The sequence below is a fragment of the Suncus etruscus genome, chromosome 14 (genome assembly GCF_024139225.1).
Source record: "Suncus etruscus isolate mSunEtr1 chromosome 14, mSunEtr1.pri.cur, whole genome shotgun sequence".
Taxonomy (NCBI): Eukaryota; Metazoa; Chordata; class Mammalia; order Eulipotyphla; family Soricidae; genus Suncus; species Suncus etruscus.
The window spans coordinates 25,339,370-25,356,897 of NC_064861.1; the positions used below are offsets into that span (position 1 = coordinate 25,339,370).

Here is a 17,528-nt window from a genome sequence, read left to right on the forward strand (position 1 = left end):
TGCTTTACATCCCCATGAGCTGCATCAACCTCGATGTTTCTCTTGACCCCAAGAGAGGATTCTAATCAGAGGAGAGTGGAAGGAATAAAAGGTTTTGAATGCTTTGAACAGTAAAACACCCATGTTAGGAGCAGGCATATCATACAGCTCCTCAATCCAAATTAGATATACCATGACATGTGAAAAAAAAAAAACACAAAAGCAAACTAAGAAGAGTGTCAAGCACCGATCTTTTTACCTGCGTCCTAGAGCTCAGGTCAGCTGCATATGTGTCTGTGTTTCTGCTGTGGTCTATTTTAGGAAGCTTCTGGATAGGAACCGAACAGTGATATCTGGAAAAAAGATAATAGCCTGTGCGCACATCGTGCTTTTCATTCAAAGGTCTCAGAGCACTTTACAAAGAAATAAATATTATTATCCCAGATGGAACCCCTCAGCCACAGGCAGTGCTGCCCTTTCCAGCAGCTATGGGGGTGAGTGCCTGACAAGTCCATAACTTACTGAGTCACGTTTCTTCTTGATTGGGAGTTGGGATTACCAACCATGAGGGTTTATATATATATAAAGCAGAACATCAAGCTCTTAAGAATTGTAGCAGATGTCTAAAAATCTATGAATGCGGGTGATTTGAAAACTTCTGAGTTTAGGGCAAAGCAAGGCTACCTAAAATAAGGAAATTAGTTATTCTAGCAGACTACTCACAGCTAGCATGTTCTGAGTATTATTTCAATGGGTCTATATTTTATCTTATTTAAGACACACAATAATTTTATTTCTTGTTTACTCATTTTCCTCTTTCCTATCCATTTGTTTTCCTTAGTTTTGGCAGTGATAGAGGGTTGCACACATGCTTGGTTTTGCTATTTACACATTTGGGTATGGGCTTGCTGCAGGAAGATGCACACACATTTTGGGTGGGAGTGCCCCCTACACCTGCTAGTGTCAGGAATTATCCCAGGAAGTACTGGGGGGGAACCATATACCCTCTAGGACTGAGAGAAGTGATCATGGAACTGGAGTCTGCTAAGTGCCCTGGACCCTTTCAGCTTTATATCACACTTTAGTTTTAGTACTCACACCTGGCTCTGGTATCCTAGAGATGGCAAACTCAGAGCTGCTAGAGCCTTAGTGTATGTGGGGGACTCTGGGAGAGCAAAGCCCTGCCTTAAGTCACCAAACCTGGAGACTGTAGCAATAGTGCAGTAGTAGGGTATTTGCCTTGCATGTGGCTAACCCCGGAGGACCCGGGTTAGATTCCCCCAGATGGTCCCGAGTTAGATTTCCAGCATCCCATATGGTCCCTCAAATCTGCCAGGAACGATATCTGAGCGCAGAGGCAGGAGTAACCCCCAAATGCTGCTGGGTGTGACCCAACCCCCCCAAAAGTCACTAAACCTTTCCCCAGCCCTCAAAACTCCAAATAACTTTAATGAAGTACAAACAATGATTTCTGTACCTATTTTATAGTGGAGGAAACAAAAACACTGTGAAGTTAAGTACCTTGACAAAAATGTCAGTTCAACAAGTGGCAGAGTGTGAGTCCAACATGGGCAGTCTGGATTGATTGTTCTTATTCAGCTACTCTCTACCAGGTGGAACTTCTTGCATGAGTTAACTCATCAATCCTTATAACCCCCCTAAGTGGTAGTAATATTATTTTCCCAAGTTTATTGGGATAGGGGATTGACAGGAAGTGGCTTGCCCAAGTTCATAACCTAACAGGGCTGAAACCAGAATTTTGAAACAGAAGTACCCAAGGCAAGGAGTCAGGGTTTCAGAGTCGTTTGTGCCACTCAGTAGGCTGAGTGACCTTGAGTGAATCAAATCATCTCCAAGGTCTTCTTCCTCTGTGAAAATGGGACATCAGGCTACTGATGCCAAGGTCCTCCCCAGTGCTAATATTCTCAAATGCTTAGTATCTGTTTTCTATTTCGTTCCTTGTTTAAAAATCCTTGGAGGAAAAGAAATTAACCACACAGAACCTGAGAGTGATTCTCGAAGCCAAATTTAGAAAACAGATCTTCAAGGGGGGGATGGGCGGGGGAAGTTGTTTACAAAACGTCTTTATTTAGAAAGTGAGACTGTCCTGCAAAGTGTCTTGATATATGCAGCTGTGTGATCAGGCCCATTCTCCTTTGACCAGCCAGTCCCCATAGCCACATGGTGTCTTAGTGTCTTGCTTCTGTAGCCCTTCCGGCCCACTGAATTGGCTAAAGCTGGAAGAAACCCATTTTGTGTGGGAGGGATCTGAGAGAAGAAGCCAAGCTCTTCATGTGGGTGTTCTATCTTGAATTCAGAATGTCTATACCATTCTGTCTACTTCTGTTTTTGTTCTCAGCGATTATTATATAGTGACACAGCCCACTGCTACCATGAACTAGTTTTTTTCCCCCACAACCTTCTGGGGAAAACCATGGTGTAGTGAAAGACTGACTCTGTGTGCTTTGGTTCAAAAGCAAGAGCTCGTTTGTTACAAAGGAAAATCATGATCTCAAGGAGATATCAGTGCTCCCACATACATTACAGCATGAGTCACAATAGCCAAGGTATGGAAACAACCTCGATGCCCATCAATGAATCAATAGATAAAGAGATATATATTCAATGTATCTCAATGATATATTACTCAGTTTAAAAAAAAAAAGGAAATTCTGCCATTTGCAGCAACATGGATGAAATGGGGACATTATGGCAACTGAAGCAAGACAAATAAAGATAAACAAATACTGCATATTATTTAGATGTGGAATCTTAAAAAAAAAAAGCTGCCTCACAGTTACAGAAAAAAAGAGTGGTTGCCAGGGGACGGGAGAGATATTTGTCAAAGATTACAAAATTTTATTTATAAAATGACAGTAATAAAATGGGCCATGGAATTAGGGGCTAGGGTACTTGGAAAGCACACACCCTACCCAGACTCAACTCTCAGCACCACTTTGTTTTCCTCCCCTGAAGACACCCATCACATCATTAGGGCAATCCTTGTGCGTGGTGTTGAAAAACAGTCCTGGATGGGATGGATGATGGTGTGATGAATGGAGGGGCCTTTCTCCTCTAGCCCAGGCCATGTGCCTGCAACTCTCTCCAGCCGGTGGATTTTTAGCGTGGCGGCGAGAGAAATGATCCACAGCAACTAGGTTTCAGGGGGCGTCAGCTTTTCTCAGGCCCTAGCCAACAGGTGTGGCTTCTATCATAACCTTCCAAGCAAGCTCCATTATTAGCCCTATTTTCAACATGTTTCTTCTCCCTCCATCCTCTCAGATCGCCTTCTCCTCTCTTGCTGAATCTCTCTCAATCAATCCCCTTCCTGCCCCTGAGGCAATCCTTTTCTTGCCTTCCAAAGACCTTTCCCAGAAATGGGCGGGTAAGGTTACAGGTAAGGTTACACAGGAAAAATGGGGAATGGGGGTAACATGTGGCACTGCAGACACCAAGATACCTCTCATCCTTTGGTCCCTAGAATCAACTCAATAATGGGGGCCGGAGAGATAGCATGGAGGTAAGGCATTTGCCTCGCATGCAGAAGGGTGGTGGTTCGAATCCTGGCATTTCCATAATGTCCCCCAAGCCTGCCAGGAGCGATTTCTGAGCATAGATCCAGGATAACCCCTGAGCGTTGCCGGTGTGACCTAAAAATTAAAAAAAAAAAAAAAAAAGAATAAACTCAATGGCCCTGTTGGCTGAGAATCATCAAGAAGAGCCCCCAGATTCTTTGAGTATGATTTCTTTGAGCCTGAGGAACCTTTTCCCTGAATAAATATGAGTTTAAGACCTACTGTGTTGGCTATATTTCACAACACTGTATGCTTGTTAAAATTTGCTAAGACAAGTGATCATAAGAATTCTCACTAAAATTGAAAGAGGTAAATATTGGGGCTGGAGCAATTGTGCAGTGTTTGCCTTGCATGTGGCTGACTCAAGATGAACCTGGGTTTGATTCCCAGCATCCCATAATGGTTTCCAAAGCCTGCCAGGAGTAACCCTGAGCCCCTCCAGGTTGGTTTAAAACAACAACAACAACAACAACAACAACAAAAAAGATAATATTGGGCTAGAGTGATAGTATAGTTGGTAGGATTTGCCTTGCACACTGCCAACCCAGGACGGACCCAGGTTTGATTCCCAGCATCCCATATTGTCCCCCAAACCTGCCAGGAGAGATTTCTGAGCACAGAGCCAGGAATAATCCCTGAGAACCACCAGGTGTGACCCAAAAACAAACAAGAAAGAGGTAAATATTGGGCTCAGAGCCATAGTATAGTGGGTAGAGCATTTGACTTTCATGTAGTCAACCTGGGTTTAATTCCCAGCATCCCTTATGGTCCCCTGTGTCCACCACAGGAGTAATTTCTGAGCCCAGAGCCAGGAGTAATCCTGTACACTGCTGGGTGTGACTGAAAAACAAAAACAAATAAACAAACAAAAAGGGTAAATATTGTAGGTGATTGGATGTGTTAAGTCCTAGGAATCCTTTCATAGGATTCACTTGATATAGGCCTGTATCAAGCTATCACATGTTACACATATTTTCATTTTATTTGTAAAAAATAGTTTATGTAGATAAATAAATGCATAAGGATAAAACCCTAAAGAAACCTTAAAAGCTTGATCTTAAATTATGATGCACCTTGGCCTTATCAGGAGCTTTGGGATCTTGGGAATGTCACCAATTCTTTCAGTGTCTTGATTTTTTTTCATATAATTTTGTAAAATGATGATTATGCTATTGGCTATCCATGTTATAAATTTCAAATAGCATTGGTGGAAATCATTTAGAGAAATTAGAGACTTCTCAGGGGACAAGGAAGTAAGGTCAAGGGCCACTTCTCACACTGAATGGTGGCATGTGCAAAGTTGGCTCTTTGGTAGGATACCAAATGGGAAGCCCAACTCCACTGGCCATCTGAGCAATTCACTAAACTTGCATAAGTCTTTCAATGTGCAAAATGCAAAGTTATTGAAGCATAAAAATGTTGGAGCATTTTTTTTTTTTGCAGTTGAGATCCCCAGGTTCAATTTTCATTGCCCCTCCCCCAGTCCTGCATTGGGAATAAATCCCAGGATAATCAGGTATACTCTTCCACCCTATAAATATCTCCTTGTAAATATACAATGTAGAAAAGAGAACACTTGGGGCTAGAGCAGGTAAGGCTCTTGCCTAGTATACAACTACTCAGACTTTTGATCCCTGGCACCAAATATGACAACCAGCCCCTGCCAGGAGTGATCCCTGATCATAGAGCCAGAAATAAAGGAATGCAGTGAAAAAATATCCTTGCCTATCATTCCCTAGTCATTCAGTGCCCTTCTCCAGTATCCAAAATTTCTATTTCTGGGCCAGAAAGACAGAACATGAGGTAATGCACTTGCCTTGCATGTGCCTGTCTCAAGTTCTATTCCCAGCATCCCATTTGGTCCCCTTAGCATCACCAGGAATGATTCCTGAGAACAGAGCAAGGAGTAACCCCTGAATAGCACCAAGTGTGGTCAAAGAAACAAAAACAAACCCAAAACAAAGTTTTAATCGCTGTTGTTTGCTTTCAAAAATACATATATATATATATATATATATATATATATAATTTGTTTTTTTTTGGGGGGGGGGACACACACAGCTGTGCTCAGAGCTTAATCCTGGCTCTATGCTGAGGGATCACTCCTGATAGGGCTCAGGGACCTTATATAATGATACAGTGCCAGGGATTGAAAGTGGGTCAGTTGAATGCAAGGCAAGTGTCTTGCCCAATGTACTATTTCTTGGACTCTACCCTTTAGAAAAAGAAAAAAAACGGTAACAACTCTTATCATTCTTCTTTATCATGTTCTCTTTTTCATACTTAATATCTTGTTATACATTAAAATGAATGTGTGAAATAGAGAGAGAGATGTCAGGAAGTTTTTGTTTTGTTTCTGTAGTTACTGGAAGTAAAATCCAGAGACTCACATATTTAAGGAAAATGGTCTAACTTGATTCACAACCCTGACCAAGAAATGTCTTTTTATTCTTCACAAGAATACCTACTATTGAAAATTTGCACTACAGGGTTATTTTGGGGGGAGGCGGGTACTCAGTAATGGTATTTGGGAATGCTCCTGCAGTGCTTGGGAACCATTCCCAGAGGTGCTGGAGATCAAAGCCAGGACACACATAGCTAGGTATGTGCTTCAGCTCACTGAGCCATCTAACTCTTCCCTCATATCTACACAGCACTGAACATTTTTTTGGGGGGGAGGGAACACCCAGCGGTGCTTAGGGGTTACTCCTGGCTCTGCACTCTGAAATCACTCCTGGCAGGCTCAGGGGACCATATGGGATGCCCAGGACTAAACCTGGCTTGGTTCCAGATCAGCAGTGTGCAAGGCAAATGCCGTACAGCTGTGCTATCGCTCTGAGCCCCACACTGAGCTTTTAATATACAGAAAATAGTAGCAATCAACTACTATATACTTCTTAGATGAGGAACCACTGATATTTGGAAAATATCAATTATATTCAACATTAATTTTGACCCCACTGGGTACCACAGACATTCTTAGCACTGCACTTATTGTACATAATCCACTCCTTCGAATCCTTTTAGACTCAGTTTAAATGTTATCTCAACAGAGAAGCTTTCCTCTTATCCTGGAGGGCCCACCCTCTCCCTTTCCCATTATTCCCTATCTTTTCATCCTGCCATATTTCCTTGTGGACGTGCATCTCAGTAAGTAATGAGTTAACAATTTGTCTGCTTGGTTTATACTTGTCTCTATGTGCTTTGAAGAGCTGGGACAGAGTCAGCTTGGCTCACTGAATGTACACAGTGGCCAGTATACTACCTCAGTGCCTGACTCAGAGGAGCCATTAGTTGGATGTTTGTCAAATAAGCACATAAGGAACAAAATCCGACCTTATTAGGAAGATCCTATTTTTATAACCATTAAAGAAACTAAGGCCTATCAATAAAGAAACTAGGGCCTAGAGAATGCAATAAACTTATCCTAAAGTTTAATAATTTACAAAATCTGTTTGAAACCCAACTCATTTTGACTCTAGAACTCAAGTTCTTCACCACTGCTCTCATCTCTGAAAGAGAACATCGAGTATGGGCCGAGTGCACGCGCTCTTAAATAATGCCCTTTACCTCCCAGAGATTGTTCTATTTATTTGAAAAGCAAGAAAGTAAAGTTAGTGATTTTCCTTACAATGATGTTTCATGATGAATGATGTCTGCTTTGTATAAATGTAAAGGGGAACATTCGCAGTAGCCAGCAGATTAAAGGCTTAAATTAGATTAAAGGCTTGATGCCTTTAAGAGAGCTGGTTTGCAATGTTTGTATCTTCCCTCCTTCTTTCATTGAAGATTTTCTGATTCTTATTCTTTGCTAGGTTCTTTGTTAGACTTTCCTTTGTAAACTGATCCAAAGGCTAGGCAGATCTGTTATTAAGATACTTAGACTAATGGACCTAATACAGATGCCTAATGCAGATGTGATCACTGCAATAACAGACAGTACAATGCATGAGGAGGAAGAGGAGGAGGTCATATATATCTATCATGGGGGAATGGAAGTGGATATGCCAGAAAGAAGAAATAAAATATAATTCTGGCTGACCCTGGGATCTAGTAGTCTAGATCTAATTTTCTAAGTGAGTAAAGTAATGTTGAGTCTTCCTGGATACAAGTTACATTATGTGCAGAAGGATGACCCCAAGAAACATCTTTGGATGTGCTTTGGATGTGCCTTGGATGGCCAGTCGGGTAAATGATCTGTGCTTGGTATGGTACTGAGTTGGTGGAGGGAGACCATGCAAAGTCACACTAAAGCATGTAGGCTTTACTCCTGAGAGAAGAGGGCATGGCCAGATCATTTTCAGATTTCATTTTAGAAGGCAGTCTGGAGGTGGTAGGGTGGTAGGAGTGGAGAAAAGCCATGAGGGAAATGGTGTGTAGGTCAGTGGACTTTGAGGCAAACCAAGTGAGAGGGGAAGAGTTCTTGTACTGAAACTATTCACGGTAGAGTTGGAGAGGAAGTAAATAAGTTAGACTTTTAAGTTAGCCACTTTTAAGTTGTGCCTGATTGGATAAGAAAGAATAAGATGAAACAAAAAAGACTCAATAGGCTGTGTTGAGTGGCCAAAGATTAAACAGTATTAATTAATAATTGTGAGGAATTTGGAGTGGGTTAGAGGAAATAATGCAGTTGGTTTTGGACATATTAAATTTGAGGTAAATATTGGGGCTCAAGTGATAGCACAGCAGTAGGGTGTTTGCCTTGCACACGGCCAATCTGGGATGAATCTAGGTTTGATTCCCGGCATCCCTGCCAGGAGTGACCTCCGGGTGTGGCCCCCAAACCAAAATAATAATAATAACTTATTATTTGAGGTAAATCTTTTTAGCGCAATTATTTATGTAATGAATTTTTATTACTATATTTAGTTAAAATAGTTACTTAGACACATCCCTAGCCAATACATACAGCTGGGGTAAACATCAGCCTAGATTTAAAGTTTTTTTGTTTTTTTGTTTTTTTTAAATTTTTGGGTCACACCCGGCGGCGCTCAGGGGTTACTCCTGGCAGGCTCAGGGGACAATATGGGATGCCGGGATTCCAACAGGGGTCCGTCATGTGTTGACCGCGTGCAAGGCAAACGCCTTACCGCTATGCTATAGCTCTGGCCTGAGTTTTTAAAGATTTATGTAAATTCGAGGTATATCTTATGCAGCTAGTAAAGGTCCTTAGCTAACTCTCACCTTTAATTCTAGAATAGCAATCCTGGCCAGAGCCAAATATCCTTGGGCCAGTTTTCTGCAATGGCCCAAGCAGGGAAGACTTCTCCAAGACCTCTTGGGAATTCCTGGGCTCCACTACTTCAAAGATATAAGTCGGATCATGCAAGCACTCTGGAACTTTATCCAGAGCGGACAAATGGATCCTTGGTGTGCTTTATAAAATCAGGTGCTGAGACTAGTGAGCAAACCCCCCCCCCCGCCCCAATTCTTGCGAACAGTAGAGTTTAGAAGGAAACCCTTTCCTCTGGAGCAGCTTCGGGTTCTCAAATTGGCTCCCCAACAGCTTTTCCCAACACCTTACAGGTCGTGATTGTGGGGAGGGGAATTGCCTAGTGTGCGACCCGGTCCTGCCCGACTGCTGGAGAAAACCCAGACAGAGTCTTGGGGTCTGGACCCTCTCCCAACCACCACCCCAATCAAGGCTCCACGCCAAGTCCCCAACCTCCTCTTTCCCCCCAAATAACTGGTCTGGGAACCTCCCTCACCTCCAGTAGAATCTCCAGCGCTTAAGCAGGTGGTGGCAGGGCGAAGCACACGTGGGCTCGATTAAGGGACCCCGGATTCGAGGGTTCACCCAGGGAAGGGGACAAGCCCAGGAGGCGGGAGGTCGCTTTCATCCCACTTGCCACCGCCGCCAGTGGCTCAGGCGGGGCACGCCCTGGTCCCACTCCCACATCCATAGGACAGCGCCAGGATCCGACGTCCTCGCTACTCCGCCCTCCCCTCGCCGACTGCCCCCCGCCATGCGGATAAATCCCAGGCGCCAAGGGGAGCACGCTTCCTCCGGCACCCCCGCGGGCCCCGAGGCGGCCAGGGCGGTGCGGTTCCCGATCCGGCCCTGCAGAAGCCGCGTTCCACATTGGGCGCGCGGGTAGAGGGGGCGCGAGAGAGCAAGTGGGCGGGCGGGCGCGCGGTCCTTCCTCCGCATCCTCCTGGTCCTGGCGCGCTGGGTGGGAGCGTTGCGCGGCGCCGCGCTGCGCACCGCGGCCCGCTCGTCGCCTGCCCCCTGCCCTAGTGGGGCCGCCTCCCCCGGCTGCTGGTGGAGGGCTTCGAGGCGCTAACGTTACGCTGTTTCCGGTTTTCCAGCGGGCTCGGGTTCCCCTCCCAAGGCGGCGGCGGCGGAGCGGCGGAGCCCCCCAAATGGCCTGGCCAGATGCGGCAGGTTTGCTGCTCAGCGTTGCCGCCGCCGCTACTGGAGAAGGCTCCGTGCAGCAGCAGTTCCAGCGACAGCGACAGCAGCAGCAGCAGGAGCAGCAGCAGCAGCAGCAGGAGCAGCAGCAGCAACCGCAGCCGCAGCAGCAAGAAGAGCAGCAGCTGCAGCAGCAGCAGCAACAGCAGCGAGAGCGGCAGCAGCAGCAGCTGCAGCATCTCCGGTCCCGCTGCGCCCCCAGAGCCGCGGCCGCCACAGCAGCCGCAGCCCCGCAGCCTCGCAGCCCGGAGAGCCGCCGCCCGCTCGCGAGCCGCAGCCGCCGGCGGCATGAGGCGCGACCCAGCCCCTGGCTTCTCCATGCTGCTCTTCGGGGTGTCTCTCGCCTGCTACTCGCCTAGCCTCAAGTCGGTGCAGGACCAGGCGTACAAGGCGCCCGTGGTGGTGGAGGGCAAGGTGCAGGGGCTGGCCCCCGCCGGCGGCTCCAGCTCCAACAGCACCCGCGAGCCGCCCGCCGCGGGCCGGGTGGCGCTGGTGAAGGTGCTGGACAAGTGGCCGCTCCGGAGCGGGGGGCTGCAGCGCGAGCAGGTGATCAGCGTGGGCTCCTGCGCGCCTCTCGAAAGGAACCAGCGCTACATCTTCTTCCTGGAGCCCACGGAGCAGCCCTTGGTCTTCAAGACGGCCTTCGCCCCCCTGGACACCAACGGCAAGAACCTCAAGAAAGAGGTGGGCAAGATCCTGTGCACCGACTGCGGTGAGTCGCCCCCTCCCTCCGCCGGGGAAGGGGGAGGGCAAGGTGGTGGCGATGGGGGTGGGGCGGGAGGTGCTGCAGGTGCCCGGGCCTGCCGGGCAGGGCGTCTGGCACGGGTGGGTCGAGGGGTTGGGGTTGGGGAGAAGAACCCAGCCCCAACTATGCCCGGGCTGGGGGCGCAGGGAGGCTCTGGCCTGTGCCAGCAGAGAGCTGCGGCTGATGTATGGCATGTGGGGCTGGAAAGCTGCCATCATAGCCCAGTAGCTCAGTAGCGCCAGGAAGAGCCCAGAGGTCCTGGGGTGCTGGCCCAAGGCTCCGTGAGTCAGGAGTGACCCTCGCAGGCCTGGGCCGCCCGGCTCCCACCCGCCAGCCTTGCCCAGACTGGCAGGGTCTGCAGGAGCGGCTGGGCAGACTCTCAGGCCATGAAGGCCTGCCTCCCTTACAAGTTCTTCCCAGGGAATGGTGGCCCGCTCCCTCCTTCCTCGCCTGGACTGCCAGCGCCCTGTCCTCGTCGCTGGCGCTGGCGCAGGCAGAGTTGGACTTTTTCTGCTACTGTTTTTTTGACCTCCATGTGGCTTGTTTTTCAGTTTGGGCTTTTTCCTTTTTCCCTCATAGTGATCGCCCTCCTTTGCTCAGCTGGCAGGCAGCAGCCTTCCCTAACCCCCCAGAACTATCAAGCAGGCACCTCTTTGGGCTATTTCTGGGAGGTCTAGCTAGATCTGATGGTTGAGATGCCAGTTGAAGTAGAGTAACTAACTTCTACTGAATGCTTTAAAACTGCATCTCTCAGCTTCTGATGTGGGGGTGCTGCACCGGAATGCAGGGGAATAGGAACAAAGCATCGGAATCTATAGATCTGTGCGGCTGAAAATGGAGGTCTCCCAAGTCAAGAGTCAAAGAAATGTTCATTTAAGAGCTTTTCTCTCTAGTCCTAGGCCAACTCAGTACTTACTTCTCAATAAGATATTTAAAACCAACCGCTCCCAAACCTTGTGCTTCATCTGGAGGTTTCATCTCGTCTCAACTATGGTTGAATTCAGCGGGTGCTGTGTGACTCTCTGAGTTGTGTAATCAGTGAGTTATGATAGATGTCCCGAAGTTGGAGATTCTGAACAACACACAGGAACTGAGTTGCAAAGAGGGTGTAACAGCTCACAGCAAGTTGGCTGCTTTCATCTTTATCTCTCAATCAACAACCTTGACATTGGGAAGAGCTTCGTCTACCAGCTCCCCTGACCCCCTTCATTCCCTCCCTCATCTCTCTTCACCACCTCACCCCTTCCTTCAAGAGGTACATTTGAGTTTAGTGTGGTTTATATCTAATTACGGTGACAAACTGGGACCACTGTTATCAGAGAAAATTGCAATGTCTTCATAAGGAGGAAAACAATCTGCTATTTCTCTGTTTGACATTATTCTAAGGAACATTGTTGCCTACTCTTTAATGTTGGTTTTATGCTCTGAAATGTTTGATAATGACAAATTGAGACCAGTTAAGGGTTTACAATTTTATTCTAATTAGTTTGTTATCTGAGATCCCTTGGGATGCTATGGAATTGTATTATGCAGTGGGAAATGAATAGTAAAAACATGTATTGAGCCTTGTCCAAGGACAGCTTCTGTTTTGGGTTTTGGTGAGTTGCTCCTGAATATTTCTCCACATAATCCCTGATCTAGTCCAATGAACCCAGATGGTCATTGTCAGATCAGTTCACAGAGTAATCATTCCCTGCCTCCTCCTCTTCCTCCTTCCCATTTTGTCTCATCAATTAAGCTTTGTCTGATGTCAAGTACAACTGATTAATAGTTGAATGTGGAGATTATGAGAGATTTGGGACTCAGAAACTTACTCTTCTTTTAGGTATGGCTATATTGTTATTAAAATAGCATGTGGGGGGGACAGAGAGCTAACTCAATGGGAAGGGTACAGGCTTCCTATCTGGAAGTCCAATGGGATCCCTGACATGGCTGGGTCCCCTAAGTACCCGCAGGGATGACCTCTTGAGCCTAGAACTAGGAATAGTCCTAAGCACTTACGAGTGTGTCCCTCAAAAAAACCTAAAAATAAATAGATAAATAAGCTAGCATGTGTGGTACAGTTCTATAAAAATAAATGTAGGGCTGAAAATACTGTGATGAGAAGGGTCTCCCATATCACAAATTATCAGGGAGTAGGAATGTAAGGGAACATTTTAGAATGAAATTGTTTTGTTTTAATTGGCATGTCAGGTACATATCAGTGGGGGGGTCTATATGAAAGGGTTAGAAATTAATGGACATTTTTGTTGAAGAAACATGCGGAACTGGTGATAGTATAACAAAAAAGCGCAAATTGCATATTATTATTTTGTACTGGTTAGTTAAAGAAAACATGCATGAGTAGTGACATATTAAATATGGAAACAAAGTCAACTTCGTGAGCCACAACACCTTCCTTGTGCTCAGCAGGAAATAACTAACAAACTCATTTTCTGTTTTCTATCTCCAAAGAAAGCCCTCTGGGCCACAGGGTCATTGGAAACATTTTCTCCTTGGAGGAGCTTTGCCCAGTTGCAAAATAGGGAAACTGGCACTTAGAAACTGTCATATTGGCCGTTATGTTGAGCAACTGTGATTGCTTTGTTTAGCCAGTTTCAACTCTCACTGTGTCTGGGTTCTGAGCAGTGTGGTTCCTTCATATCTAGAAAGCTGTGCTTTGGTGGACCAGGGCTTTGGGATAATGTACCATATAGAGAGGATGGTATAAAATGCAGGAAAGCTGGACCATTCAAGAGCATGAATGCTAGGGTCAGACTGGACCCTCCTGTAAAAAGGCTTATAAATAGCTAATTTTACCTTACTGAAATGTTGTTTTGAAGTCTGTGAAATCCTCTCAGAATTCAACCAAAACAATTTGTTTTGTTTAAAGGCTTTGTTTTGGGGCCACATTCAGTAATGCTCAAGGCTTACATCTGGCTTTGTGCTCAGGGATCATTCCTGGTCGGATCCAAGGGACCATATGGGATGCCAGGTTGAATTTGGGGCAGCCGTGTGCAAGGTAAACACCCAAACATTACTGCTCCAGGACCCGCAAATGATTTTTCCTGGGGGTAAACAGCTGAGTAAAATCTTTGCATTTCTCAGACATTTACATACATGGAGGAAAAGAGAAAAAAGTTTTTCAGGACTCTTAGGGATTATCAGCTCTACACCAATGCTGTAAGGTCATCCTGTTCTGCAAAGTGTCCTGCATTTTAAACAGTGGCTGTATGTATTTTGGTATATTCATGTTGGCTTCTTGCTTTCCTAGGTAAGTTTCTGATGTTTCCATGTTGAATTGACACAGTGGATAACAAAGAAAAGGAAAGATCATTCTGCCTTTGGGTTTTTCTGATTGGCAGTTTGGCAATATATGTTGTTCTTGGTTGTCATATATGGAAAAAGAAGATTCCTGGGGACATCTCGTTCTTGAGCACAGATTTTTGTTGATTTGACTCCTATATTCACATATCAGAAGAAGGTAGCCTGCAAAATTCAGTATAGCAAAAGCAAACGCTTATTTTTAAGATGCTGTTTATTTAAAACATTGTTTCTTCCCCAGCCAGCTGGAAACCCTGTGTGCTGCAGCATGAAGATGGGAAATTAAACTAGATTAGAAACTGATCAAGCCTAGTGGTGAGCACAATGTGTGGTGATAGATTTAGGGGTAGATTTACCCCAGAATACCAGTTTTTCTTTCAGTGGTTGTTGACAGTGATTCAATTGGGAGGAGTGACTTATCCATCAGGTCTTCGACCTCTTTGAGGTCTTCTTTCTTGTCTATCTCCTACACCCACTCTTGCCCCGGTGTTTACAATACCAGGTTTATATTGAGACTCTGGTATCTTTTGAATGGACAGAGTCAGCTGAAATTAAAAACAAAAACCAATAGCAGCAGCAGGAATAGAAACCAAGACTTCAGACTGATTCTAAGGTAATCAAATCTTGATCAGTGTCTTCATGTTCTGAAAAAACTGAGTTTGATCGTAGCCTTCACCTGTTGCTATGGAACCTTTTTTTCCCTCAAGGAGTTTTCAACCAGGATACTGCAATGTGTTTAATCATTGTGCTGATTAGTGTTAGTAGGGTAGATGAGGAAGCTAGATTACTATTCCTTTAGTCCCATATTGAAGCAAAAATAAAACAACTCTCAGTTGGCATTAAATTGTTTGAGAGTTAAAGTGTCTTTATTAACTAACTAGGTGACCAACTTTTGGTTCCAATTCTCTTTGTTATATTTTTTATGTAGGACATTTAATTTTATTTTCTAGTAACAAATATGTCATTCATTTATTTTCTTTTTTATTTTTTACATTTATTTTTAATTAAATTGTCCTCATATTTTGGAACATGTAAACATTTATAGGGCTCAAAATTAGGAAATAAATATATATGATAACAAGTCTCTTAATTTCTTTACATTGACTTTTTTTGCTTTCTTATTTTTATTTATTTATTTATTTATTTGCCTTTTTTTTTTTTTTTTTTTTGGTTTTTCGGGCCACACCTGTTTGATGCTCAGGAGTTATTCCTGGCTACGTGCTCAGAAATTGCCCCTGGCTTGGGGGGACCATATGGGACACCGGGGGATCGAACCATGGTCCTTCCCTTGGCTAGCGCTTGCAAGGCAAACACCTTACCTCTAGCGCCACCTCGCCGGCCCCTGCTTTCTTATTTTTAAAGTTCCAAAGGGTATTGAATCTAGGTCCTCCTTGTGCAAGACTTGTGTTCTACCATGGAGTTACACTCATACCCCTTCCTGTTCACCTCAATTCTTACTTACCCTGGGGGAACCTGGAAAGATGGAGGGTGCTTCTCTGTTGGGTAGGGAGATAATAGCTATGGCTGCACTTGGGTAGGGGATGCTTTCTCTTAATTCACTTTAAGAAAGCACAAATTAATTTTTTTGTTATTGTTGTAGTTGCTTGTTTTTTTGTGTTTTATTTTTGTGTGTGTGTGTGTGTGTGTGTGTGTGTGCTTTGTTTTGTTTTTATTTTGGGACCATGGTTATTGATTGGTGGTTGTCTTTATTGCTGTGGTGCTTATTGCTGTGGTGCTTTTCGGGTTTTTTGTTTGTTTGTTTGTTTGTTTGTTTGGGGTTTTTTTTGGTATTCTTGTTATGTTTTTCTTCCTTTTTCCCTTTCTCTTAAATTGATATTTATAGCCTCTAGAAGATCTCCTCCCGTTTTTTTTTGTTGTTGTTGTTGTTGTTTTTGCTTGTTTGATTTTTGCACCCCCCTTTTTTTCTTTTTCTTTCCTTCTAACAGAGCCACAGAACTTGAACCATCTTGTTCTGCCTCACAGATTGGAGGAGAAATAATGGAGGGTACCAAGACCAAACAGTCGTATGAACATCGAGTAGAAATAAAAAATGATCATACTTAAACTCCAAATCCAAAGCCAATGACAACAGAATTGATACCCAATCTACAACAAGCTAGACACAGAGGGGACCACTTATACTAGTAGCCCAGGGGCAAAGGAAGGGATATGGGATGCATGCTGGGAACAGGGGTGGAGGGAGAACAACATTGGTGTTGGGAATGCCCCTGATTCAGTGTCACTATGAACCTAAAATATTACTGTGAAAGATTTGTAATCCACTGTGGTCAAAATAAAAATTACTTAAAAAAATAAAAAGACAAGGCCGGTAAGGTGGCGCTAGAGGTAAGGTGTCTGCCTTGCAAGCGCTAGCCAAGAAAGGACCACGGTTCAATCCCCTGGTGTCTCATATGGTTCCCCCAACCCAGGGGCAATTTCTGAGCACTTAGCCAGGAGTAACCCCTGAGCATCAAATGGGTGTGGCCCGAAAAACCAAAAATAAAATAAAGTAAAATAAAAAGAAAGTGGATTTCCAAGGGGAGCTCAGGTTTTTAATTTAATTTAATTTAATTTTTTGTGAACGGGGATGGTAGGCAAAAAAGTTTAGAATGTCTGATCTCGAAGCAAGATCTCAAAGTAGTTGTGTGTGTGTGTTAAATTTTTTTTAACAAATGACACAGTCAATTTTGCCATCAAGTAAAATTACTTTAAAAAAGTCAAATACTTTTTTTTTAAATCTAGTGCATGATCTTAAGTAGTATTTGAATTTACAAATACTAAGGTCAGGAATGAAAATTCCAATTTATTTTTCAGATAAATTGCCATTAAGTGTTCCCTGTGACCATGAATGTTATGGTTGAGTATTAATTTTGATGCTCCAAGAAGAGTTAAAGGTTTGTGACCAGCTACAGCTCTGCTCACTGTTTCGCGCTCAGTTACCTCACAACTGAATCCAGGTGGGAAATCTCATGGTTCAGTATGTGGAAAGAGAAAACCCCACAGTGCACGGTTGATTTGATTTTCATTTAGCAGCCAGAGACCCCAGTTGCTGATGAAGAGTTTGATTTTAATTATGCTTATGTACAGTTGGTATGATTTGGGCAGGAATTAGCTGCCAAGTACTATTTTGAAGCCTATTTGAGGTAACAGATAGGAACATGGTGTTGACATTTTAGAGTATTAGGGCATTACCATTAGAATAAGTAGAATGGAAAAGCAAAGATGCAAATCAAAACAGTGAAAAATCTTCACCCTCAAAATATATTGGTTTACTAACATTTGAGAAGTTTGTACATTGAGTTGGAAAATAACATCAGTGAAGTATCTTCTGTGCTGTCTTTGTCTTTGAGTTTGAAGTATTCTTAGTGTATTTTGCACCAAAGGTAAAAGATATCTCTTCCAGATTTTGGGTGGTCTTTTTTTTCAAGTTGTTAAATCCAGATTTTGGGTTTTGATGAACGGATATTAGTGACAGATTTTTGTGTATTTTTGTGTTTCTAGTGAATTAACCTTT

The 17,528-nt window shown here is 44.2% G+C and overlaps 1 protein-coding gene across 2 annotated transcripts in view; it reads left to right on the forward strand.

Annotated features, from left to right (window-relative positions):
- The first annotated feature begins 9,868 nt into the window (after window positions 1-9,868).
- Window positions 9,869-17,528, forward strand: part of NRG2 (neuregulin 2) — a 200,222-nt gene continuing 192,562 nt past the window's right edge. For both annotated transcript variants that reach the window (XM_049785998.1, XM_049785999.1), the window contains exon 1: window positions 9,869-10,678. In XM_049785998.1, coding sequence (XP_049641955.1) covers window positions 9,931-10,678 — 748 coding nt within the window. In that variant the 5' untranslated portion in view covers window positions 9,869-9,930. The remainder of the gene's footprint in view (window positions 10,679-17,528) is intronic.